This window comes from Echinops telfairi, unplaced genomic scaffold, assembly GCF_000313985.2.
Source record: "Echinops telfairi isolate 266 unplaced genomic scaffold, ASM31398v2 ScPeMD7_70;HRSCAF=299, whole genome shotgun sequence".
NCBI classification, from domain to species: domain Eukaryota; kingdom Metazoa; phylum Chordata; class Mammalia; order Afrosoricida; family Tenrecidae; genus Echinops; species Echinops telfairi.
In genome coordinates this window covers 12,901,511-12,927,590 of record NW_022103968.1, presented here as the reverse complement: position 1 = coordinate 12,927,590, position 26,080 = coordinate 12,901,511, and the positions used below count along the sequence as shown (strand labels likewise).

Genomic DNA, 26,080 nt, shown 5'->3' with positions numbered 1-26,080 from the left:
GCCCACAGAGCAAGTGAAGCAGAGTGCTTTGGGACCGTAGGCTGGCTTGTGTAATAGGGTGCCTCTGGGCACATCCTTGGGGGAGCTGGGTTTGCTGACCTACAGAGTGGAGCTAGGTACCTTCGTTCAGGTTGAGGGTTATGGCGGAGTGGCATGTCCTTTGGACATTTATTGGCAATGCTAAACATTACCATTCCTAACATGACCAGCGTAGGAAAGAAGCCAATGAGAAGCCTGCCTGCAGACACAGCAGAGAAGAAACTGTCCTGAGTGAACAAATGCGTCCTGAGCATTTCTCACTTGAATTGTAACTTCCCTAGTAAACCCCATAGGAGTAGGCACTATCCTTGAGTTTTGTGTGGCCATCGCAATGAATTATCGAACCAGCCACAGAAGTAGGATGCTATGGGAAGCACTGTTGGGGTGAGGATGAGGTAAAAGGAGTGGAGACCAGGGGCAGGTCTGACCTTTGCCCTTAGGAATTGGTCTTGGCCAACTGATGCCGATAATGGTGATTCTTTTCCGTCCCCTTGTGACGTCAGAGAAAGTTAAATGGCATCCGTGTCCTTTTCCTCTTTCTCACGTGGTCAAACATCTCACTGCCTGAGACAAGGCCACGTGGCAGTGTGGTTAAGCATGATTAAGAGGGGTCAAGCTCCCTGCGCCCAAGGAAGGCTCTGTCATTTAAGCATGACCTCTGAGCCTCAGTTTTCTCACTGGTAAAGTGAGCACAGAAGTAATAACTGCTCTCAAGTTATTGCTACAAGCTGGTTAAAGGTCAGAAATCACATACAGAGAGTAACACGTCAAAGATGAGCAGAGATAAAGTCTGATAGAATTACAACAGCCAGAGTCTGCCTTTTCTGCACTGAGACAAGGGTTCATTCGGAGCCTCTTCACTTTTTTATACATCAAAGAGAAGAACCAGCCGAGTCTATTTATGGAGTAGATGACACATTCCAAAAGACAATAGAATCAGACCCTTGGGCGCTCCAGACATTGGAAATAGCACACGAGAACTTTAAAATAGCCATGATCAGTATGTCCGAGAATACAGCATCACTGATGGAGGACACTGGTTTTCAAACGATGGAGAGTTTTATCAGGTCATTCATCAGATTCATTTAAGGAAATGTAAATCCTAAAACTAAAAAAGATAACAAAAAATAAAGTCCGTAGATGATTTTAATAGCAGCTTAGACATAGAAGACAATATCTGTGAGCCTGAAGACTTATCAGTGGAAAATACGCTGAAGCACAGAGAAGGGCCATGTGAGAAACAACAGGAACGATCTATGCTAAATATGGGACACATAGAAGGGTCTAACAAGCAAGTGGTGGGAGCCTAGAGGGTGACAATTCCCCAAACTTCAGGTCCCCTTGTAAATCTGGCCAGGGGAGTACATTTCCTCTGCTCTGGATCCAAATTACAATTTTAAAATGAAACAAGCAAGAACTCCTGGAGGAAACGACTATTTTGTCATTGTATTTCATGTGAGTGGAGCTGACTCCGATCTAGCTGGTGCGGTGATGGGCGGGATATGGCTCTTCCAGCTGTCGTCTTTGTAGCCTCCAGCAAACCACTTTTTCCTGGTGGCTCTGTGTAAGAAGATGCTGATACGAACGAGTGACTCAGGAGTGAGTGTTACCTGTTCCCTGTGATTGCGAAAACTTGGAAATCTAATGTGAGGATTGCTTTGTTTTGCTATGCTGATGGGTATAAAATGAGCCATCTCGGAAGGTGGGGGTGGGGCGCAATTGTGCTACCATTAAGAGAAGAGCCAGGAGTGGTGTGTGTCCATCCTTTGAACCCTGAGATCTTGTACTTTGAACCTCCTTGATCCAGGGCAGAACGCTGTGACACCAGCGCAGCAGCAGCAGAACCAAGGGACAGCACAGGAAGGCGCCAGAGTGGGAGGCCTCCAGGCACTTAATTGGGGGGCTAGAGCTGAGCACCTTTGGGCTGCGACTTACGGTGGAGTGGGGTGCCCTTTGGGCATTTATCAGCAGTGCTGAAAGAGTTTCATCACATAAAGTCACATAAAGACATCACAAAAAGTCATCACATAAAGTCACATAAAGACATCACATAAAGACAAGGGGCCGAGAGCAGGAGAGAACCCTGCCTGTGGCCACTGCTGAGAAGAGGCTGTACTAACCCAAAGAACTGTGGCCTACAGTGCTGAGGGTGGGTCTGTTAGCTTCTCTAGTACGCCCTATAATTGTGATTATTGTTTGTGAGTTCTGTGTGGCCACTGCGATGAGTTATTGAGTCCAGTGGGGCAGCTGAGCATGCTGTAGGAAGGGCAGTTGGTATCAGAAGTGGTTAGGAAGGTTGGAGGGCAGAGGCACGTCAACCCTCTTAGGCATCAGCCTGGGGCAGCTGATGTTGATGATGGCGACTTGCCTCCTTGCTCCCTGTGAAGACGCTGCCTGCTCCATGCCATTTCTAACACCATGGTAAGGTGGGCAGAACTAAGACCCTGCCACTTTCCTTTGGACCACTCCCACCTGGTGCTCAGAGCCAGCTCCAATCGCAAACCCTAATTTCTTAGGCACAGCATGCCACCTTCTGCTGAACACCAACTGTTAATGGTGCTGAAACAACAGAATGGTTGTTGCTGAAAGGATCAGGATTCCTGTTTCTGCTCTGGCTCTTGGCTCCCGCACCCCTAAGATACAGGCACGGACCACTTCCAGTAACAAACTACTTAGTGCACATCAGTGCTTTGAGGGTAAAACCCTTGCCTTCCGTACAGGTAAACCCAGGTTCTATTCCTGGTCAATGAGCCTCAGGAGCAGTCACCAATCACTGTTTGTGTGTTGCTGTGATGCAGAGCAGGTATTGATTGGTGGGGCTTCCAGGCTAAGAGTAGGAAGAAAGGCCCGGTGAGCTCTTTCCAAAAATCAGCCAGTGGAAATTCTATGGATCGTGGTGGTTCAATCTGTAACTGATTATGAGAATGGTGCAGGGTCTGATGGCATTTTATTTCATTGTATCTGGGCCACCATGAGTGGAGACCAACCCAACGACAATGAGCAGAATTCTTTACAAGTGTCCTCTCAATTAAGCCTCTTACCAATCCTGCCAGGTGAATACTAGCCCCTTTGTTGTATGAAAGAGAAGACGAGGCCTTGGGGAAAGAGCTAGCCCTGGCCTCCACGGCAGTAAGTGGTTTATCGTCCAAACTGTGAGCCCAGACGGTCTGATGACAAGTGAGCAGGAACGCACCGTCTGCTTTTCCCAGCCTGGGTAAGGTGACCAGACGTCCCGCTTTGGGCGGGACAGTCCCGATTTTTAACCATTTTTCCTGCGTCCCACGGTGTTTTAAAAAAGTCCCGATTTTTGGAAAGAATGCATGACAAGCTAGGGTATACGGTTTTCAGCTGCCATGTGGCTATTTCGCCAGGATATGAGTTTTATCAACGGCGTCCCGCTTTACCAATGTTAAAATCTGGTCACCGTAAGCCTGGGGGATCTCTGAAGCCCTTCCCAGCTCCACACGATCCATTCTTCCTAGCAGATCCACATCATCGGATCCCTGACAGAGGAGGGATTTGTACCAACCCCGAAACCACTGTTCTCCCTGCTCAGCTGCCTCCTTCAGGAACTTGAGCGCAACCAGCCGGGCCCCATGTGGTGTGGAGGTTGGCCAGGTGCCAGTCGAAAGATGCTCCACATTACAGCCTCATCAATGCACACTCTACCTTTTCTCAGAGGTTCAGCATCACCAACATCATCAAGACCCGGCCCTCGACCTCACCGTGCTGAATTCACCTGAAGCCACCCCAAGGAGGGGCTCCATGCCTTTGCCTGATGGAGTCTCACAGAGAAGGTGCTATCCTGCCTGGACTTCCGATTCACGTGGTCTCAGTTGAGGAGCCCCAGTGGCAGAGTGGGCTGCTAGCCACAAGGTCAGCAGTTCAAACCTGCCTATCACTCCACGGGAGAAAGATGAGGCTTTCTGCTCCCATACAGTTACAGTTTCAGAAACCCATAGAGGCAGTTCTACTCTGTCCATGAGGTCCCCTCTGAGTCAGAATGAACTCAACGGCAGTGAGTTTCCTCTTGTTTCATTTTTTTCAGGCTGCAGGTTGCAAACGTCTTCCAATTACACATTTACTAGGCTGTTTTATCGCGACAGCACTAATTTCTCTAATAAGGAAGCTGGTGATGGGACTGGTTGGTGAAGGAAAAAACCCCAGGCGCCTGAAGAAAGGGGGGCGCAAACACTATCTCAGCAACTCGGCCACAATGTCCATGGTCAGTGTCTTTGCTCCTTTATGACGACTGTGCTATTATAATCTGTTGAACCCTGAGTTTTCAGGAACTATGTGACGGCTGATTCTCAACTGCGTGCTGGACCGAGGCAGGGGGGATTCATCAGTACTCCTGGTTCCTTTCCACCTGGCCCAGAACAGTGAGTTCATATCAAGGGGGTAGTGGGGTGGTGGTGGTGGTGGTGGTGGTGGTGGGGTGTGTGTATGTAATTAACAAAGGGAAAGACCTCATCTGCTGTCTTTACCCAGGGATAGAGATTTGAACTCTCATTGCCAGTGGTCAGTGATTTCCCAGCGTTCTCAGGGCTTCTGAGATCTGTTTGTCTCCCTCCTCTCTAACAGAGGCTTTGTCGATAATGAATGAACCTTGGCTGGCTTCAAAGTCAGCTATCTTAAGACAATGGAAATCCAGAGACAATGGGAGGTTAGGCGTGGGCTTCCCATGCTGGGTGTTAACCTCCAACTCGGCCCCTTGGGCTGATCTGAACAAGCCACCCCTAGGAGGTCAGGAGCATACTACTCTGCTATTCACACCCTCCCCAGCCTGGCAGAGGAAAAGCATGTGGGGCAGATGGCCCACTCATAGCCACCTGAAACGATTCTCTAATCCCTCCAGGCAGGCTGTGCCACTCCTAGCAAAATGCCAGGCTGCCAGTAGAGTGAATTGAAGTTCAGAGTCCAGACAAATGCTCTATCTTTCAGACTGACAACCAGCACCACCCCACCACCCCAACTCCAAAAAAAAAAAAAAAATCTGAAAAATGAGGGCCCTTAAAGATAACCTGCAAAATACCGTGATGGTGCAAGATGATCCCACTGTGTTCCCTTGAGTGTTCGGGAGTGAGCCTCACCCTCGACTCAGCTGTCCGGGCCAGAAACACAGCAGTGACCTTGGGCTTCACCGCACAGCCAATTGGGTACTGACTGCTACAAGGGCAGTCTTGTCTGGCTTGTTCTTGGTCACCAGCCACCCCTGGCACTCCCTGATGTGGATGCATCACGAATCCCTGCCTTCGTCTTGCAAGGCCTTCTTGTCTGTGCTGTTGTCTCTCCTGTCTCTCAGAAGGACACCCATCACTGGTTTTAGGGCCCATCCCAACTCAGAATAAACCTGAGATTTCTTCTCAAAAGCCTTCATTCTCATAATGTCTTTTTGAGGATCTAGGGGAGTACCAATTTGGGGAAAGCCCCATTCATCCGACTGCAGCTGGACCATGAGCCCCCCCCCTCACAATACAGAACATGCTGCCCACCCCTGCCCTGTCAGGTAGAGTCCAACCCCAAGCCCTTAGCTGGCATATAGCCCCCAAACCTGACACCACCGAGTCATTTCCAACTCGGAAACTGTGTAGGGTTTTGAGGCTGGAAATCCTTCCGGAGCCGAGAGCCTCAACTTTCTCCAGCAGAGTGGCGGGTGGATTTGAACCACTGATCTGGTGGTGAGCAGTCCAACACTTACCCACCAGGGCTCCTTTCCACTGTCATCAAGTTGATTCCAACTCATAGCGAGCAGTCCAGTGCTATCCAACAGCACCACCTGAGCCGCTTCCAGGGCTCCTGGGGACATGCTTACTCAAGTGTTTGTTGAATGAATGAATGAATCATCACTATCAGAAATGGCACCCAAACAATCTAAGGGAGGTCTGAGGGTCAGAGCTGCCCAAGGCCGCTCCATCATCATAGCTGTTCAAACAATCAGTGGGCAGAGGTGTCATGGAGTGGGTTAAGGCTCCAGACAGGTGGGCGGGAAGAAATTTTCCCCACCTTTCTGTTTCAGAACTGCATAAAGAATTCATAGACCCTGAGAAATCTCTAAAACACGGGTAGGAAAAGTCCATCAAATCTCCTATCATCTGTTGTGGTAGGAAGTGGGTACCCACAGTTCATTTCACATGGCCCTCTAAACGTGGGTCAGGGGGCACTTCCCTGTATGGACAAGTGATACAGAGCCAATAATACCTCACCAGGTGACTTTGGGGACTGTGGTCGAGACCACACTGCGGTGAACATCCTTATTTATTGCACGCTCATCTAATCGTTCCTTTCAGGTAATTTCTTCAAGGAGGGAAAACCCCCTTTGAATGAAAGAGCATGTTCATTTTAATTACTTCAGATTCACATCATTGAACTAGGTCATTCTGGACCCCATTCTAATTTGGGGATCCTTCAGTGAACCAATCTTTTGATCTCAAAGAAAAAGTTAAATGGGAAAACATAGGTCAAAGTGCTTTAAAAATGAAAACCAGTGTGCAGTGGGTAAAAGATGGCTGGGATCCTGTGCCTACTCACTCACCTTGAGTCGATACAGGGTAAGCCCACCTGAAAGATCTCCAAAGCCAAACTCGCTGCCATCGATGGAGCCTGACTCCTACTGAGCCTGGGGGGCAGAGTGGACCTGCCCCTTTGGGTTTCCAAGACTTTACATCTTTACAGAAGTAAACCACCTACTTTTCTCCTGCACAGCGGCTGGTAGGCTCAAACCACTGACCTTGCAGGTAGCGATTCGCTGCGTGACCCAAGATGCCACCAGGGTTCCTTAGATTCGTCTATAATTTCTATCTCCAAAGCACCTTTCAATCAATGCAACCTGTAGATAATTCTTCCTCTGGTGAACCCATAGTACCTTTTCCCCCTGTCCATTCAGCACTTACTGATATATTACCTTGTGACGTCGGTTAGCATGCAGTGTTAACTTGTCAAAAGCATGAACCTTGTCTTTTAAACCTGAAGGCAGGGATCCTCTGTACCTGGGCATCTCTGGGTGTCCCACCACCTTTAATCACAGTTGACACTCATTGGATGCGTCATCTGTTGCAGATGCTACACTAGCCACCTCACACTCATTGGGTTCCCCAAAACACACCTCCAGTGAGGTAGAAACTAAGCATTATTCATGTGTTAAGAGATGGTAGTAGTTAGTTTATTGTGCCAACCTGGCTGATAAAACACACGTGGGGTTAATTGAAGGGCAGAGGAATAAATGGCTCAGTGAGCCTCGCCTTTCTAGTTCTGGGGTCTCTTGCTTTCTGATGGTCGGACCAGAGTGAAGCTGCCTTAGCTAGTTCTCTGCTTCAGCTGGCAAGGCTCACTTCCTGCAAGACATCCCTGAGGAGAAGCCACATGGTCCTACTCCGATGCAGCCCTGGGTGCTGGAGCAGCCATGTGGAGACCCCTGCCAGCACTGAGATGCTTACACACATTCACTGACTCAGCTTTCCTCCTGCAGTTGGCATCATTGTGTGTGTTTTGTGAGATGGAGGAGGACTTTGTGGATTGGTGTCAGACATATGGGCTAATGTTGGACTTGTGGGCTTGGGCACCACTGGGTTGGGATGCTTTCTTGATGTGCACTTACCCTTTATATAAAACTCTCTCATATACAGATGAGTTTCTGTGTATTTGTTTCTCTAATGTACCCAGACTCACACAGATGGGTAAGATGAGGGTTTATAGAGAGAGCAGAGAACTTACTCAATCCCCTAGACTAGTGAGTAGCAGAGCCAAGTGCACAGTCCAAGAAACCTGACTTTAGACCCCAGCAAGGGGGTTAACAGATGCTTGCTGAGTGGAAGTGAATCACTGAATGAGTAAATGCAGGGATGGATGGATGGATGGGCGCTCATATCCCACGCTAAGGAAGACCAAGCTGGAAGGTTGGTTCTTATCTAGCAAACACACTCAAGCTACATTGCCCCTGTCTCCCTGGATGACTCTCTTTCAAAGCCAGAAATGGGACCGTGTTCATAGGCTATGGAGACTTTCTTGACTCCCTCTTCCACCAGCTGCTGGGGTCTCTTCCTAGAGGACAGCTTCAATGCTTCGCATTGGATGCGGCTCTCTGCTGCCCACTGTTGACCAGGCTTCTGTCACCCCAGAGCCTGTGTGTGGGTGTGTGGTGGGGGCGCTGCCCAGAGACGCCCACGCTTGCTGCGTTGTTGCTGAGTCTGCTCCACAGGTGCCGAGCCACCTCCTGTCGAACAGGTGCTGCCAGTGCTGGTGCCACCGCCACCGCCAGTACTGGTGCCACCGCCACCACGCAGGTGCCACCAACACTGCCGGCGCCGGGCTCACCGCCTCTGCTGCCACTGCTGCCACCACGCTTTCGGAGCCCCTGCCTCATGCCAGTCCTGCAGGGGCCGGAGCTGTAGAACCCACCCCCGCTGGAGCTCCCCGAGCGGAGAAGCAAGCAGAAATGGTCAAGTGCTGACCTAGTGTCCCTGCCTCAGCCCTAGTCAGCACGTGACTAAGAAGAGGGACAAATCAAGGGACAAGGACAACATGAAGCACTCCAAAGGACCTTTCTCATCCAAACCATGGTCGCCGAGTCCATCTTTGACTCATAGTGACCCCAGAGGACCAGAGAGGACTGCTAGTCGGGTTTGGTGACTGGCTTAGCTACTAACCAGGAGCTCACTAGTTGGACCCCACCAGTGCTTCCAGGCTCGATGGGGACCTGGTGATCTGCTCCAGCAAATACTGAAGTCTGAGGACTGCTCTGTGCCCCTTCTAGTTCTATGGGTGGAATCGGACTGCCCTGGCACACAGCCTCACTGGCCAGTTTTACGCAGACGGCCACGCCTTTCTCCGGTGGGGCAGCTGGGGGCTCTGACCACCCCCAGTCCACTTAGCAGCTGTACGCTTAACCACTGCACTGCCCAGACTCATCCTGGCCTTAGCTACACAAAAGAAAAAGCAAAACCCCTCAAACCCAATGCCATCGAGTCCACTCAGGCTCATTGTGACCCTACACGTCGGAGTAGAACTGTCCCTTCGGGCTTCCATGACCTTACATCTTTACTGGAGCAGTCAGCCTCATCCTTCTCCCGGAGACGGGGCGGACAGCAGCTCGATCCGGAGCCCACTCCACCACCAGGACTTCTCTCAGGAGGGGTTACTTCTGGGAAGGTGAGCTCGTCTCTCGTGCTGACAGATCCCTGGCCAACCCAACACTACTGGCAGGGCATCTGTTCACTCATCATTCACCACGTCTGAGTTCCAGTTCATCAGCAGTTCTCTCTCCTCAAATATACACCGAGTATGTGGTTCAAAACCGCCAGCTGCTCCCCTGGAGAAAGCCGAGATTTCAACTCCCATAAAGAGCTCCAGTCTCAGAAGCCTGCAGCGGCAGTGGTGCCCCGTCTTGGAGAGAGGGGTGCTATGATTTCCACGGTCCCATGTGACACAGACAACAGAGGAGCCGGCCAGGAACGCAGCCCTCGGGTGAGGAGGGAAGCTGGAAACACCACCTTCAGCTGCCCTGAGCTGTGACCTGGGAATTGGGTCTTGGATGTTCAGAAAGCAAATTGTGCATTTGTCCAGGTCACTCTGCCCTCCTCCGACTGAGCGTGTGCTGCTCCGGATGCCTGTGTGTTAATCCCAACATGTAGCTGCGGAGCTGGGTGTGAGCATTCTATGTGTGCGCAATGGTTCTGGGATGGGTCCTGGTTCCCGCGGCCCAGGTCAGCACCAACCCACCAACTGCCAGCATCCAGTCAGCTCTGACTCACAGTGACCCTGCGGGCCCAAGTGAAACTGCTCCCTGGGGCTTCTGGGGCTGCAAATCTGCAGGGAGGAAGATAACCTCATCTTTCTCCCTCAGAGAGACTGGTGGGTTTGAACTGCTGACCTAGCAGTTAGCAGCACAGCGCAAAACCCACCCTGCCTTCAAGACTCCTTTTGCAGGGAGAGCAGATCCAAGTTCTGGCCCAACGTTGCTCTCGGGACTGCCTGTTTGTGGTGCAGTGCCTACAGCCTGTACTTGTCTGTGTTAATCAACCGACAAAATCACTGCCTTCGGGTCGATGCTGACCCGTCGTGACTGTAGAGGACAGGGTGGAGCTGCCCCTGTGAGGCTCTCAGATTGTACCTCTTCACGGGAGTAGAAATCCCCATCTTTTTCCTGAGGAACGGTTGGTGGTTTTGAACCGCTGACTTTGCAAAGTGCAGCAAAACCCATGACCACTATGCCACTAGGGCTCCTTTGTTTAAGTTTTTTATAAAGAAAGAAACAGGGTGGATTGGGGTGGCAAGCATAACAGATGGGGGTAAATAAAATAAATATTGCTGTAAAATCATAGGAACTTTTCTTTTAACAAATATCTAAATGTGAAATGTGAAGTCACTATTTCTCAACATGTCCTCCATTGAGGTCGATATACTCCTGAAGGTGGTGTTTCACTCCAACACTCCCCCTCCCCACCGATTTGGACAGTCTCTGATCTACACCACTTCAAAACAAGGAACCCCAATCCTTTTTGGTGGTTTTGTTAATTCAGGAACAAAAAGAAGTCTCGAAGGACAAGATCAGGGTTGTAGGGTGGATGGGGTAAGGTTTCCCAATGAAATTCCCCTAGGATAGCCCTTGTCACCCTCAAAGAAGGAGCAGGTGATGGGGAGACTCAGACCCCCCTGCCTTGGGGCAACTTTCCTGTCCTTTTCTCAGCAATGCAGTTTCCATTTCCTTCAAACTTATTGGGAATAAGCCCCCGGGGGCCTCTGAAATGGCTCACGTTAGAAGGACCTGGGAACGGTGAGAGAAAATAAAATTGTGGAACAAACTCAGCCCTGTGATAGAATCTGAATCAAGACCGAGTCCCGTGGGTTAGGAAAGGGGGAGGGATGGAAACAGGACACCCAGGGTGGAGGTGGGGTAAGAGATGGGTGCCCTGAGGGGACTACAATGGGGACGTTAGAAACAAAACTTATATGAACTGTTGCATGTCCAGCCCACGACCTGCTCCCCAACCTTCCCCTAATTCAAAAGAAGTTAACACCAAAAGCCCTGGGATTGTCTTGTGCGCATCTTGAGAGATATCGATACCATAACCTCCTGAGCGGACCTCTCTGCCTATAATTGAAGTGGCCCGGCTGATCATCCTTGGCAGCACGGTGCCGACAACAGAGACATGCTTCGACATGCTTCTCCTGGAATAAATCCATGTGTGTAGGAACCGGAATCACCAGAAGCAATACTTTTTGACTTACCCTGGTAGGTGTGTATGTCTATGTGGACACACGCCCGACCCTTCCAGTCTCTGAGCAGGTGGGAATCCACTTCCTGATTCGATCTATACAAGGGGGCCCCAGAAAGCTTGTGGGAAAACCTCATGGTCTATTCATTCCAGCCTGGACTGTCATGTGTGCATCTAATAGTCATAGCGGTGTTGCGACTTGGCGTGTGCTCGACAGCCGCCTGAAAGATTCTTGAAGAGCATGGGGGGAACCCCCAAAGCGGGCTGGGACAGGGGGCAGGGTCTATCACTCGCTCCCTATTTCTCAGCCCATCCTTTTTCTCCCGAGTAATTAAGCCAAACCACGAAGCATTTGAGCATTTCCCAGGGGCAGGAACTATCCACTTGGACAGGACAGAATTCCTTTCCATCACTGTTTTCACTTCTGAAAAATAATAGTCAAGCCTTGATTAGGATGCTTTCGGCTGGTTTCTCACCAGTTTTATTAGGATGGATGTCTTTAGAAGTCTGATACTTTGAAGGCTGTGCAGATGTGTGTGTGTGTGTGTGTGTGTGTGTGTGTATGTGTCCCCTCCTATTGTTCTATCCCTAAAACATTTCCTTATTTCCTTTCTTTTCCCACTCCTTGATTTTTAGAGAGGCTGGTGGGGGCAATGCCCAGCATCTGGAGTCTGGTCCAGCGATTGCTAATGACCTCCCAGAGATAACCCCAACTGCTGATTTAGCAAAGCTCATTCTTGACCTTGACACAAGAGTGGCCAGGCGAAGGGGAGGGGCTTGGGGAGAAAGGCCCCTCGGAGGGCTCCCAGCCCAGCGAGCCCCCTCCCCCATTCAGCAAACACCTGGCCGAGTTGGAAAACACGAAGCGCCCAGCCTTCCTGTTGGCACCGATTGAAGCTGTCAGCTCTCCGCTTGTCACCAGTTGCACTGGGAGGCCCCGGGCAGCCACAAGAGCCCTAATTAGGCAGAAATGACACTTCTACAACTGACCTGCCAGGACCTTTGGCAAATCATTTAACATCATTAGTTAACATTTTTAAAAGTGTGAATGTAAATGAACAGCCAGTGGCTTTCAATGGAGTTTGTCGGTGGTATCTCTCTCCCACCCCCCCTAACCACTCCCACCCCACCTCTACCCCCACCCCAGTCCGTTGTACTCCTGCCCCCAGGCTCACTCTTTCTCTTTTAACATGAATAGTCCACTTGTTTTCACTGAAATTGGAGGGAGGGGCTGAGAAAGATGGAGGAAGAGGCCGGCCCTCTGGGAGGGGAGACGGAGGAAGGTGCAAACAAGCTCAGCAGAGCCGGGAACAGCTCTCCCTGCCTCTGTGGGGCCCAGCTCCCAGGGCCACCCGAGTGGCACACCCCCACCCCCACCTCCCCGCCCCCTGAACCAGCCTGGCAGCCTGGGTGGGCAGCAAGGGCTTTCCAGGCATGGGGCAGGTGGGAACCTTAACTCAAGGATGCCCTTGTGAGTCACTCGTGGCCATTGGGAATGGGCAGCCATTTAGTGCCTCGTGTGTGCTTGCCTGGCCCTCGGGGAGTGGGGAGTGGGGAGTGTCTCCCAGACTGCCCGTGAACACAGGTGGCTGGTTCAGGTGCCGCTTGGAGTCCTACCTGCAGCGGTTATTTCCCACCTTGACTCACACTTCAGTTTGCTCTTGGCTTTGCATCCACAGAAGCTGTACATGCCGACACTCTCCATCTGCGGGGGGGAAAACAAAGGGTCTCACTGTGGGTACCACTTGGTCTGTCTCCATGGTGGTGGGGGAGGATAGTTGTGAGAAGCAGCATGGGGTGAAAGAGAGCAAAGGTTTCGGTGGGCAACGGAGGAACCGGGTACCTGGCAGGCCATATGTACACTTCCTGCCTACTTGTGGATGGCCTTTGGCAAGGGGCCTGGGCCTGAGTCTCAGAAGCTTTTGTCTGCAAGACAAAGATAATGTCTTACCACTCCAAGTGAAAGCAACGTTGATGGAGACCCACTGGGCAACGTGTATCTACGGGAGGAGCTTGCTGCCCAAACTGAACTGCGAGGCCATGTTCTCATCTGTCACAGGGTCTTGGGGAGGGAACGTGGAGACTCGGTTTTCTTTGTTTCTCAAAGCATACTGGACCCATTAGCACACTGTGGGTCCTGCCCTGCTCCCTGGCCCCTGCCACTATCAAAAGGACTGCAGGCATCTAAAAGTGCAAGGGTGGCAAACAAGTCCCTCGAAAGGTATGGTTGAAACATATATACCAGAGCAAGTCAAGAAGTATTGCTACTAAGGTTCTAGTTCAAACATGCATGGGCATACTGCAAACAAAATGTCCACAGGCACCTCCGTGGCCAGTGCGTGGCTGCAGACGTCTCTCAGTCATACACTGGTCTTCGTCTCATTCAAAACAAAAGCAGGATGATCATGGGGGCTCATTAGGAAGAAGTTTTAAGAACAATGAAAACGGCATTTGTGGGAACAGGGCCAGGAGAATTGTGCCGTGGAATGTTTGGTTCTCGTTTTTTGTTTGTTTTTCCATCACAACACAGCAAGGTCGTCCTGTAAGGCAGCAAGCAAGGGTGTCTCAGAATTTCACAGAGAAACCTTACCCCATCCACCCAACAGCCCTGTCCTTGCCCTTTCAGATTTATTTCGGTTCCCCCAATTCCTAGAACACACCAAAGGATTGGAGTCCTTCGAGGATGCCCTAAGTGCCGTTTTGATGGGGTGTAAATCAGAGAGCTGAGTATTCTTTGGGGGGGCAGGGTGAGAGAGACGGAAACACTGACTTCTGATCAGCATCGACCCAGATGCTGAGAAACGTTCGCCTAATGTTTGGATGCTTCTGTTTAAGGGAGGGTTCTAAAGTCCAATGGCTTTTGCAGTAATGCCTTTTGACTTTCCCTGGCAGAACCCTGACACTCGGGTTTAGCAGTTTAGCCTACTGCAGAGCCAGACCAAACTTCAGGGGAAGCACGTCTTCTTCGTCTCTGGATTTCTGGAAGTGCCCAGAACAGGGGTGGTACTCAGTAGGCGCACCATAAGTGCTCAGCGAGCTGAAACATGGCACGGCTTTGCAGATGCGCGCAGTGAGGACTTGGGCGGGGAGAAAGTGGTGGGTGCCCTAAATGTGGGGAGCTTCATTTGTCCTAGAATTAAAAGATGCTGTGTGAAAACCAAACGGCCGCGGCCGAGGCTGGTTGCTGGGAGATGCCTGTAGCTGGTGAGGGTGCTGAGAGGAGCCAAAGAGAACAATCTCTGCTTGGGGCAGAAAGGGAAAGGGAGAGGCAGGAAATACTGGGCACCGCCCTTAATAACAGTAAATGGGAAAGGGAGAGACCCGCTTGTGGTGATGGAATATTTAGTGCTTTTAAGCTAAATACCTCAGCATATTAAGCAAATGGAGAAAAGCTGGCCAGAAGATGTCAGCAAATTGAACGGAACGGTGTTCAGAAAGCCGACCGGAGGGGTCTGGCTTTGACCCCTATTCCCATCACATGGCTCTGCAAGTCAGGTTGTTTAGCGTCGCCTCTCCTCTCCAGCTGCGTGGCTTATTGAAAAGCTCTTGCTCCCTGCCTGGTTTTGGCACATTTTCTGCAGGTGCCTCCTACTGCGGCCACAATGGGCTGCTCGGGAGGTTTAGACCTGTCAACAGCTACGGGGAGAGGGGGTGGCAGGAGCTGGGGGGCCAGGCATTGTCTTAAAGGGCCAGTGACATTGTGTGCAGCCCCGGCACCTGCTAATGAGATGAATCCTTTCTCCAGCTCCCTCTTTCTCTCTTTAATGATTTAACTTGATCGCCTTGGTTCCTTTCTGGAGGGGGAATTGCTCCATTGATCATATAAAGTAATTGCCTGTAAAACATTGCTCCGCAACAACTCCCGCTTCCCTGGCTGAAAATGTCAGGGCAATTGAAAAGCTCTTAGCCCCGTTCAAGAAGAACTGTCTTTGCACATAGCCCCAGGCACTTGTGTGTGCCCCGAGAGAAGTGTGTGCGTTTTTTGGGGGGGGAGAGATTGGGAAGGAGAAATGTCCTCTCCTGTGGTATAGCGGGGTGTGGGTTAGCATGCCATGCCGTTGTGGCTACTGTGGTGATTAGGGTTGGTGAGAAGCTGATAAACCCAAACAAGCCAACCACGCGTACAGCCTACAGCACCCACAATCACCCACTTTCAGAGAAAGCAGGGAAGTTTCCGCATGTCACCTGAGCCACTCTTTCTCAGCAGATGTGAATTCAGGGGGGCACCCCAGGGGCCAACGGTCGGTGGTGGTTTGGTGGTGCTTGGGGTCTTCCTTTCTCTCTGGCCGGAAGACATCCCTCAGGGGCCGCTGCAGCGAGAGGAGCTGACACGCTGAACTACGGCTTGTGCATTTCCCAGACCTGACACTTGGCGGCGGCAGCGACACATTTCTGGGAAGGTGGTCCACATACTTTTTAGAGTTTTCATCAACAGCTTGATTCAAGATGCACTTCCAGGCCGTGTGGGGCAGGGAATTCACCTGGGGGTGGGAGGAAGGGGCTGGGGACCCCTTTATCTTAGGCATGAAACCTACTACTGAAATAAACAGCTGCTCCGGCTGGTTTCTTTTTCCTCTGGCAGGTGAAGGCCTAAATTCAAGCTGGGGACAAGAGAGAATGTCTTCGGATTTAATGGGTGGGGAGTACCAGTTGCTGACCTGGAATGCTGCCTCTGTACTGATTTGGGAACAAAGCTCCAGGTGAATCACTCTGGGCTGGGATGAGCCCTGGGTATTTGCCAAAGTGGGAGGAGCAAGTGCAGTTAAATAGGTTGACTGTGAGAGTCCTTTTATTATCATTATTTTTTTAAAGGGCAGAAACATCTTCCCGCTGACAAACAAGAGTGTTGAGAGCTGAGTTTTAAAAGGCCGCTTAAAATTATACCTCTGCAGAAAGCCATAGGACTTTTTAGGTCTGAACCCTCTGAGAGGCTGTACACACAAATACGCGCACGCATGCACACACACACACACACACACACACAAATAGATACCCTTGGCATTTAGGATTTCAGCCTTTTGGTTAAAAAATATTTTAATGTAGTAATAATGTACACAAAAGTTCATTTAGGGCACTTACATACACTCCACAAGTGTATTTTGCACATAAAAGCTCTTTTTAAGTTTATCTACCTATCTAGTGAAAAAGAAAGGGGGTGGGGATTCCTGGAAACAAATACATTAAACAAACAGAGCCTTGGATAAGAAGAATGATGTTGTTGGCCTTTAACTATTTTCTCCTATTTATAAATAGTTTTCCTTATCTGCTTTTAAGAGGAGTTTTAAGGACTTGTTTTTTTGTTTTTGTTTTTTAATGAGGACATGGAACATATAGATGATGCCAGAGTTCTCTGTGACTCTAACATTCCCTCATCAAAAAACACAGACAGAGGGCCCCGGTCGTGAGACACAGACAGGTGAGAGGTAAATGCCTTTGGGGGTCCTTTCTAGCTGTGCTGTGTTGGGGTAGGTGGGTAAGGCAGAGTAAATGTGAGGGGTGACCCTGCAGGCAAACATGGGAGGGCCTGGATTTTCCCATCTGGAAACAGGCTCCCCTCTCCAAGAACAGAACAGGAGGCAGCAGCACACAAGAAAAGCAAAGGAAAGGTCCCTTCATGGATGGGGACTTTGGGGAGCCCTGGCCTTCAGGTCACATGAGCCAGCAGCAGGGACTCCCACAGTGAGTTCAAGCAGGCACTACTTCAACACCACCTTGCTACTACCTCCAGGGTTGGGAAGCAGGGAGGGGGGAAGGTCTGAAGAGAAAGGAGCAGAGGCAGCACAGGGTCAGTGGAGCGAACGTGGAATCTGCCGGCAACCATTGGACTAGTTGTACTTGGGTGGTTCCTCTTTGACTTAGTCTACAGGACACCCGGGGTCTGAAAGAATTCCAAAGTTCAGAGACAAAAATCAGGCCCACACAGGCCTCCCCGTGTGGATCGTCACAGCCGATTTTAAAATGCCTGGCTCTGCAAAGGATACATTGACCTCTGGTGAACGTTTATTTGGACTTGATTTTAAATGCAGTTTGTAAGGATGGTGGTGGGCGTGGGATTTTTTTGTTTGCTTCTGTGTTTTTCAGAAACAAGAGCATTTTAAAAGCGAGGCACCGCGCATCTACATTGTTAGAACACATGAGGGGGGGTGATGAGAACGACACCCCAGGCTTAGCTGGCAGCTTCTTCAGAGCCCCCGTTTGTTCATCTGCTCTCGCACACAGCGAAAGTCACACACACATCCATCGAGCACTTGATTCACTTTGGGAATTCACGTGTTGGCTTTGATTACCAGCACACAGCTCATCTGCTGGGCATGAATGCACAGCAAGGTTAGCATTCTTCTGAAAAACCCTTTTTATGCACGAGATAAACCGCCTGAACTTTGCTTCATAGATAACTCCTGAATTGGGGCGGGGGCACATTGGCTAAGGGAAGAAATGGATTTCCCTGTGGCTCTGCAGAATGCCCGGGATGGTTGTAAGTGAACTGAAATTTTCAGCGACATATGGGGGGTGGTGTGTACAAAATCAGACAGAAACTAGGATCACACACAGGCTTCACACACATACACATTCAATCGCAACCTTGGAGAGCTCTGCTCTACTTTTTTCGTTCCCTTCCGTTTCCTTAGAATTATATACTGCCAAGTTTCTTTTCTCTCAGGCATCAGAACACACAAGGCAGCCAGAAGCATTTTTCCGGCATTCCGTGCTCCTGTCTGTCTGATGCCGCCTCACAGCCCCTTCCCTCCAGTCACCTCCTCCCAGCATCACGGCTGGGTTTGACATTCTCCACTGAAACAGGCACACTTTAGAAATCAACACCGCCGGTGGGACGGGTCCTTCCAAAGGACAGGGTACAGATGCCTTTCATAGCCAACCTGAAGCTTTGCCGACATAGGTTGTCCAAACCAGATGCAATGGGGTGGACAGAACTGTATAATCCCCAAATCTAAATCTGGGGAGCAAGGAGGGTCTCTCGGAAATGTAGCCATCTCTGTAGCTCGTGACTTGAATGCCGAGCCTGATGCCTAACGGGTGCGCCCGTGCAGACGACAGGCTCTGATGCACCATCCGGGGTCTGGTTTTGTGCAGAAGGAAAGTGCTTTTTTCTTAATACGAGAGCTTGGAAAGAGGAGGAAAGTTCAAGGCATGCCCCTAAGTGACTTAGAGTCAACCCGGTTATTTTTTTTTTTTAAAGAAAAGGGTGATTCTTTTTATTCTTCTCTAACAAATGGTGTTTAGAGACTGTCACTGTAAATCAAAATGAGAAAATATTTTATAATTTTTAATTCTTCATTTTGGTTGCGATTTCTGCTTTTGGAGACTCAGAATTACCTTCAGGGAGAAAACTAATTTCCCAACAAAAGGCTTGTAAGAAATAAAGGGGTTTTTCTTGGTGGGGGGGGGAATGGTAGCAGAAATCACTCACTGAACATAGTATTTTTCAGGCAAGGGTCTTGTAATTAAGAATTCCAAATGGCTATATTTTCAGCATATTAATAAAGGATGATATGTAGGCCACTCTTCATTCTAACGGTTCTAAATGGACAGAAACGCGTTTTACCTCAAACCCCATTCTCTAAAATGAAGCCTTTGGCAGGACCCTTTGTTCTTACTCTAAGACACACAGGGTCTGGTTTCGTGTTCTGAGAATCAGCTCAGTAACTTTTCTTTTTCTTGGATGTCCCGCTAGCTAGCCTACCAGGAAAAGACAGCACTTGGAATTTAGGCAACCAAAATTCAGGTCAGATGCCCTCTTCTTAAAACCCCGGAGAATGCTGGCCCAGAAGAAGACGACATCAGAAGGGAAGCCGATGTGAACAGGAAGCTTGCAATCTTTAGAAGGTACAGGTGCCTACGGTGAATTCAGGCAGCCCCTTTCTGGGCCATCCCCTGCCTGGCGAGTTTTTCAGATTCACAGGAAATCTTAGGAAGGGCCAGAGGTGCAAATATTTGGCCGGGGACTTTGAGAAGGGTGATGACTCGGCCAGCTGAGGGCTGTGTAAAACCGATCAGCTGTTCATCAATCGACTCGGATTTTCACAGCACTCTCCCACCTCGTCATTGCTGTCAGAGCAAGCACAGCTCCTCCGGGGACCTCTGCTAACCCCAGGAAGGGCGGGGAAAGAAGAGCAGAGCCTGCTGTCCTGATGCTGCCCGTTCACATGCGCAGAAACGGGGACCAGGCCAGGGGCCTTACACTTCTGGGCCAAACCTCATTTGTGCCTCAGTTATTTAGTTCAAGAAAATGCACACTCACACACAGTCACCCTAACGCACCGACTCTTTATTCCTGTCGGATACACTGTGCTCAAATCCCCCCACTTTTCCAGTCCTCTGGGTGGCCAGAGGACAGCGCTGAACACATCCGCGGGCTGATGAGGGCTCGAGCCACAGACTCATAAATACTGGGAGCATTTCCAGCTTAGCAAAAATATTTCTGCCTTTCAACCACACTACTTTTCCCCTTCAAGTATTAGCGCAAACATTATTTTGCTGAGAAGCGGGTCTTGAACATTATTGCTTTTCTATAATATACAAACAACGTGATGACAAAATGCAGTAATCGTATATTTTTTTATCATTTTATTGGGGGCTCATACAACTCATCACAAACCATACATCCATCCATTGTGTCAAGCACACGTGTACATTTGTTGCCATCATCATTCCCTAAACATTTGCTTTCTGCTTGAGCCCTTGGTATCAGCTCCTCACTTTTCCCCTCCCTCCCTGCCTCATGAATCTTTGATAATTTATGAGTTATTATTATTTTTGTCATATCTTACACTGTCCGACAGGTATATTTTTTTAAACTAAAAACAGGCTCTACTACACAGGATCTCTTGTTAGCATATGACACAGTGCTGTGCATTTGTTTCAACTTTAAAGGGAAATGTAGCAATGTATACTGACGTTAAAAATTCATCCCCGTTTGCTTTTTGGATGTATGTAGGGCTCGCACGATAAGAATTTCTATATAATTGTCATGTACGAGAACACAGTTCAATCGAATCAACATTGAGGAATTGGCCCCCCGAAAAATGATCTTCTCTGCTAGCAAGTCCTGGGAATTCACTCCCTCCGCGTGCAATCCTCCCAGAAGCATCCGGCTTCTGCTTCTGTGACTAGCATTGTCGTGGTTGTGTTTTGAATCCCCCGTGAGCTGGAATTCTCAGACTCTTTCACAAGGCAGACTAGGTAGCATGTGTAAAAAGGCAATTTGGAGTAGAAAAAGAAACAGCACCCTTCCCCACAAACGAAAATGAAAAAACAAAACCAACAAAAACCCCACAAGTAGCCAAACGTAAATGTGAAGAGCCAAATCCTGCATTTCGACCAACACATTTTAGGAATGCCCTACATCATTTTCCGAAGGTTTATCACAGCCCTGAGACTCCTGACCAGACCTGCAGAAGCCATTCGTTACACAGGCATCTCACCCGAGTCTTTTGGTTTTGCTAATAAGAAACAGGTAATTCCTCTTAAGCAGATTACTTAAAGTGCATTTTCAGGGAAGTGTAAATCCCCTTCAATCAGGTTCTTAAATTTAATTGCAAAAAAAAAAAAAATCAAACAAGTTCTTAACCCTCATTCAAGCGCAACAACAAAATAGGTCGGCACAGACCTTCAGGGCCAGGAAAGAAACGGAATCAGTAGGTGCCACAGCGACACAGAGAACAATTCAGCCGTCAGGTCCTTCTCCCTGGGTCTTCCTCTCTTCCTTATTTGCTGCCCCCGATGGGGAGAGCTGTTGGGCAGGCTCTTCACACACAAGAACGGCCCGTGGTTGTATTTATTTTTTGCTACTTTTAGAGTAAGGAAGGTACAAATTTCCAAATCTGGCTCTTGTAGGATATTGTATATGTATTCGTTTTGCTTTCTTAGCCCAGTAATTATGTCACAAGAATACCCTTAAATTGTATCTACTTCTGGAAAGGTAAGAAATTATCCACTTAAAACAGGGCAAAACAGCTTTCGTGATGAGTTTTTTGGCCTGGTTTTGTTCCTTTCCTCCTTGCTGTCTGAATTTGCTGGCTAATTGCCCTGCTTCCATTCTGCCTATATATCGTGCGTCCATACTCTGAAAAATACCAATTAAACTGCCAGCCCCAACGGCTCCGACAGTATCTTCTGGTCTCTGGTGTCAAAGGTCTTTGAACACATGACCACAAAGCTGCATCCAAAACAGGCTTTGACAAGATGCCAGCTCTGAACTCTCACATTAGGGCCAGGGTATTCTGCTTTATTTGGGAAGCGAGAGAGAAAGAACACGTCAACTTTCTAGCGCAGCACCAGTGTTCGCGGTTAAAATAAAAGTAATAATAGAGTGGGTGGTTTAGTGACCTCCAAAGGTCACTAACCCTGTGTTTCAAAGAGGACTTCCCTTCCGTATCTCAATTCAATCTGAGTTCCTGTGCACAACTAAATCCAAGATTCTTGGGCAAATACTGCCACGTGGCTCAAATTGCTATATTTGCCTTGTTCCTAATCTCTTTGGTAATAAGGACATCACTTACTATATGCCAGGCACTACGGCAAGAAACACATGTAGATTTTTTAACTTAAATCTCACAGCAATCCTACACAATGGTAAACATTAGGAGATGGGGAAATGGGTTCAGAGAACTTAAGTAACTTGTACAAGGTCACAAAGCCGGGAGCCAGCAGAAGCAGGACTTCAAGGCACGTAGTCAGATGCCAGCCCTCAGTGTTTCTCGGCCTTCTTGGCTACACGCATGATCAGACCATTCCTGCACTGGAGGAAGCCTTGGCTATTCGTCTTCGGATCTGACCTGTGCAGAAAACGTTTACTGCTGTGCTTCTCCACATTAGCTCATCACTGTCACAGAGTCCATTCTGAATCACGGTGACCCTATAGGGCCCTATAGAACCGCCCCTGTGGTTGTCTGAGATTGTAACTCTTTATGGTGGTAGAAAGCCCCTTCTTTCTCCCATGGGGTGGCTGGGGTATCGAATTGCTGATCTTTCAGTTAATAACCCAATGTGTAATCACTATGCCAAGAGGTTCTTCAACATTAGCTATATCTTATCATCACATATATTAAAAAAATAATAACCTCTGTTTGAGTCCTACCCATGGAGATTCTGACTTCATAGGTCTGGGGTAGGACCCAAGTATACTAATATTCAACAATGTGGGGAGAAAAAAAATCAAACTGAACTCATTCCAATGGGGTCAATGTTGAGTCAAAGTGACCTATAGGACAGGGTAGAACTGTCCCTGTGAATTTCCAAGGTTGTAACCATTTACAAGAGTGGAAAACTCAGTATTTATCCCTTGGAGCGGCTGGTGGTTTTGAACTGCTGACCTTGTAGATTGCATCCCCACACATAACCATTATGTCATCAGGGCATAAAATAAATAACAACTCTCTTCGTGGGCCTTACAGTCTAATGGCATTTAGATGCTAGTAGGATCTAGTAGAATCCCCAAGTGATTCTAAGGTATATAGGCCGGGCTGAGAACTTGAGGCCAGGTGATTAACACCAAACCAAACATGCTGCCATGGAATCCTTGTTCCCTATTCAGAGTGATCTTGTAGGACAGAGTGGAACCACCTCACAGGAGGATTTCCACCACCTCACAGGAGGATTTCCACGCCTGCTATTCTTACGAAAGACAGGCGACTACCTTTCTGTCTTTCGTAATCTTTCTCCTGGGAGAGGTTAGAGGGCTTCAACCTCCAGAGCCTTTGGTTTCCCAGCCAATGGCTCAGCCACTCTTGCCCCCAAGTCCTCAATATGAGCAACTCAGCTGGCCCCTCCAGAGCGAGAAAGCAAGAGTCTAGCAATGGCTGACTTAATACAGCAGATTCGCAGGGAATGTTTTCTGGGAGAGGCAGTGTGGGCAGGGGGGTGCACCAGGACACAAATGGGCATTAGGAGCAGCCAGACCTGGATCCCACTGCTGTCTCCACTGTGGATGAGCTGTGTCACCTGGGTCAGTCGCTGACCTTTGGTGGCTGCTTTGCAGACTCAATGGGTAAAAGCCTCGTGCACGTGCACGTAAACGGGATCAATCCATGGGCATTGCTGCCGTGGTTTCTGTGGTGGCTTTGCTATTAGCCCCCCTCCCCCGCATGGTACTGGCTCCTGTCAGATACATCTGGAGAGAAATATCACACTACAAACCCCAAAGGTTCCTTCTTTTAATGAAATCAATCCCACTTTATTGCCTAGCATTTAATTCACAGCCACTGGTATTTGCAATTAGCTTGAAAATCCTATTTCTCAGGCCTAACAACTGGGTGAGGAAGGGCAGCATTACCCCCATTTTCTAGATGAGGAAAAGGCAACATTTCCGTCGGTCGCTGGCGTCTCTGACTCTCTCGCTAAAGGTACCTGTGGTACTATTCATTAATTCTCCGTGGAAAATTATACTCAACACAGACGTCATATGCAGGGAAGATGAGTTAACAAGCACTTGATAGAAATCCCAAAATAACACCGGGATCATCACTTCTGAAGACAGAAGGCCGAGCGAGTAAGTCCCAATTTGAATAAAGGTCTCGGACAGGATGACGGGAAATGGGACAAATACATTTTCCTTAGCCTCATTCGCGTAGGAAGTGTCAGGCACTCCTTTCCCATTGCAGACTGAAGAGAGGGGGGAAAGGTTAATTTACTCCAGGAACGGTTCTTCAATTAGCAGGCTGGACTTAACTACTACGTGCTAAAATTCTATCTTGAAACAGACCTATGAAATAGAAAAAAGCTAAGATGGGGAGGCCCAGTTCAGATCGCCTGGAGCCTGTGGTTCCGTCTGTGCAAGGGAACCACAAACCAGACGCCACCCAGCACTCACGGACAATGAAGAAATGCTTGCCACGTGCATGTTCTTTTCCTTTCCATCAATAGAGAGAAAGGCCCCTAAAGGATACTGAGTTCACAGTGCATCTGTGTGTCGAACTGTGGTGGCGTGCGTGTTGCTGTGATGCTGGAAGCTATGCCACTGATATGTGCACGGCGTGAGGCTGACAGGACCTTCATATGCTGTAAGTGAATTCTGGCACAATGAAAAACGAGAAGAAACGTGGTACACATCCATAGTAATCGGCACATGGAAAGAACAAAGAATGAGTCTGGGTAAACCAGAGGTCATCAAAAATGAGCTGGATTAGTGAGTTGAAATGGATGAAAACTGGACGATCACATGGTCGACTTTACTGGGAGCGACAAATCAAAGAAGTCACATTCATCAAAAACAACACGTCAAGAACTATCCTGAAGTACGCCGCCATCAATGACAGGCTAATACAGAATTATAGTCATTCTTCTACAAGGGGGACCGGTTAATACAACAATTATTCAAATTTATATACTAACTACTATCACTGAAGGCAAAGAAAATAAAGATTGTACCAACTTCTGCAGACTGAAAGTGATCAACCATCCAACAAAGATGCACTAATGCTATTGACTGGAATGCAAAACTGGACACAAAGAAGGATCAGTAGTGGCCTTGGACCCAGAAATGACTCTGGAGATTGCACGATAGAATTTCGTAAGACCAACAATCTGCTCAAATACCTTTCTTTAACAACCTAAGTAATAATTATACACGTGAGCCCTGCCAGATGGACCACACAGGAACCGCATTGACTGTATCTGTGGAAAGAGATGATGGAGAAGGTCAAGAACAGTCAGAACATGGGCAGTGGCTGACTGGATCAGACCATCAATTGCTCACATGCAAGTTCAAGTTGAAGTTAAATAAAAATTAAAATAAGTCCATTATACCCAAAGTATGGCCTTAAATAAATCTATCACACCAGGATTTAGAGGTCATCTCAAAAATGGAATCAGCACACTTAACACGAATGACCACAGACTAGACAGATTGAAGGATGACATCAGTGACATCACACATGGAAAAAAGCAAAAGGTCATGACAAAGAAAGAAAAGGCCAAAGTGGTATCAGAAAAGACTCTGCATTTGCTCTTGAATGTAGCGCAGCCTAAGCAAATGGGAGCAATGATGATAAAAAAAAAAGAGTTGGACAAAAGATTTCAAAGGGCAACTCGAGAAGACAGAGTAAACTGTTGAAGTGCAGCCTGAGAGAACACGCGAAGGAAACACACACTCCGTATCTCTCAAGCGGAAAGAGCTGGAGAAAACGAAACCCAAGCCTTCACGTGCAATACTGGGGGGTTTTATTGGCAAAATATTGAATGATGCAAACACACCAAAAGAAGGAAGAAAGGCACCCAGAGTCAGTGGATCAAAAGGAATTAGTGACTGTACAATCATTTCAGGAGGTCTCGTATGAGCAAGAGCCCGTGGCACTGAAGGAAGAAATCCAAGTGGCACTAAAGGCATTGGTGAAAACGATGGTTCCGGAAAGTGAGAGAAGTCCATTTGTGGTGTTTCAACAACTGAGTGTAATGGTGGAAGTGCTTATTCATCTACGCCCCTAAAGTGTGGAAGACACATATCTCATGAAGTGTCGGAAAGAGATCCATGTGTGTGCCAATTCCAAGAAAAAGGGATCCAACAAAATGCAGAACCCGTCAACAATAACACTAATATCCACTCGTGTCAGCTGGGTTTTGGTTTAAAGCATGAAATCCTCTGACGCTTCCCTGTGCTTTATCAACTGTGCAAAGGCATTCAACTGTGTGGATCATAACAAACGTTGGGTAACACAGAACAGGAATTCCAGAACACTTCATTGTGTTCATGTGATGCCTGGGTAGAGACCAAGAGGCAAGGGATTCTACACGGTTTAACATCATGAAAGAACACATCAGGGTTATGTTCTTTCACCAGGCTTTTCAGTCTGGATGCTGAGCAAATAATATGA

General features: G+C 48.5%; 1 protein-coding gene across 1 annotated transcript in view; it reads right to left on the bottom strand.

Annotated features, from left to right (window-relative positions):
- Nucleotides 1-26,080, bottom strand: part of HSPA12A (heat shock protein family A (Hsp70) member 12A) — a 163,073-nt gene that overhangs the window by 129,230 nt on the left and 7,763 nt on the right. Inside the window, exon 2 of the mRNA XM_045291412.1 lies at nucleotides 12,870-12,957. Within this exon, the coding sequence (XP_045147347.1) occupies nucleotides 12,870-12,957 (88 nt within the window). The remainder of the gene's footprint in view (nucleotides 1-12,869; nucleotides 12,958-26,080) is intronic.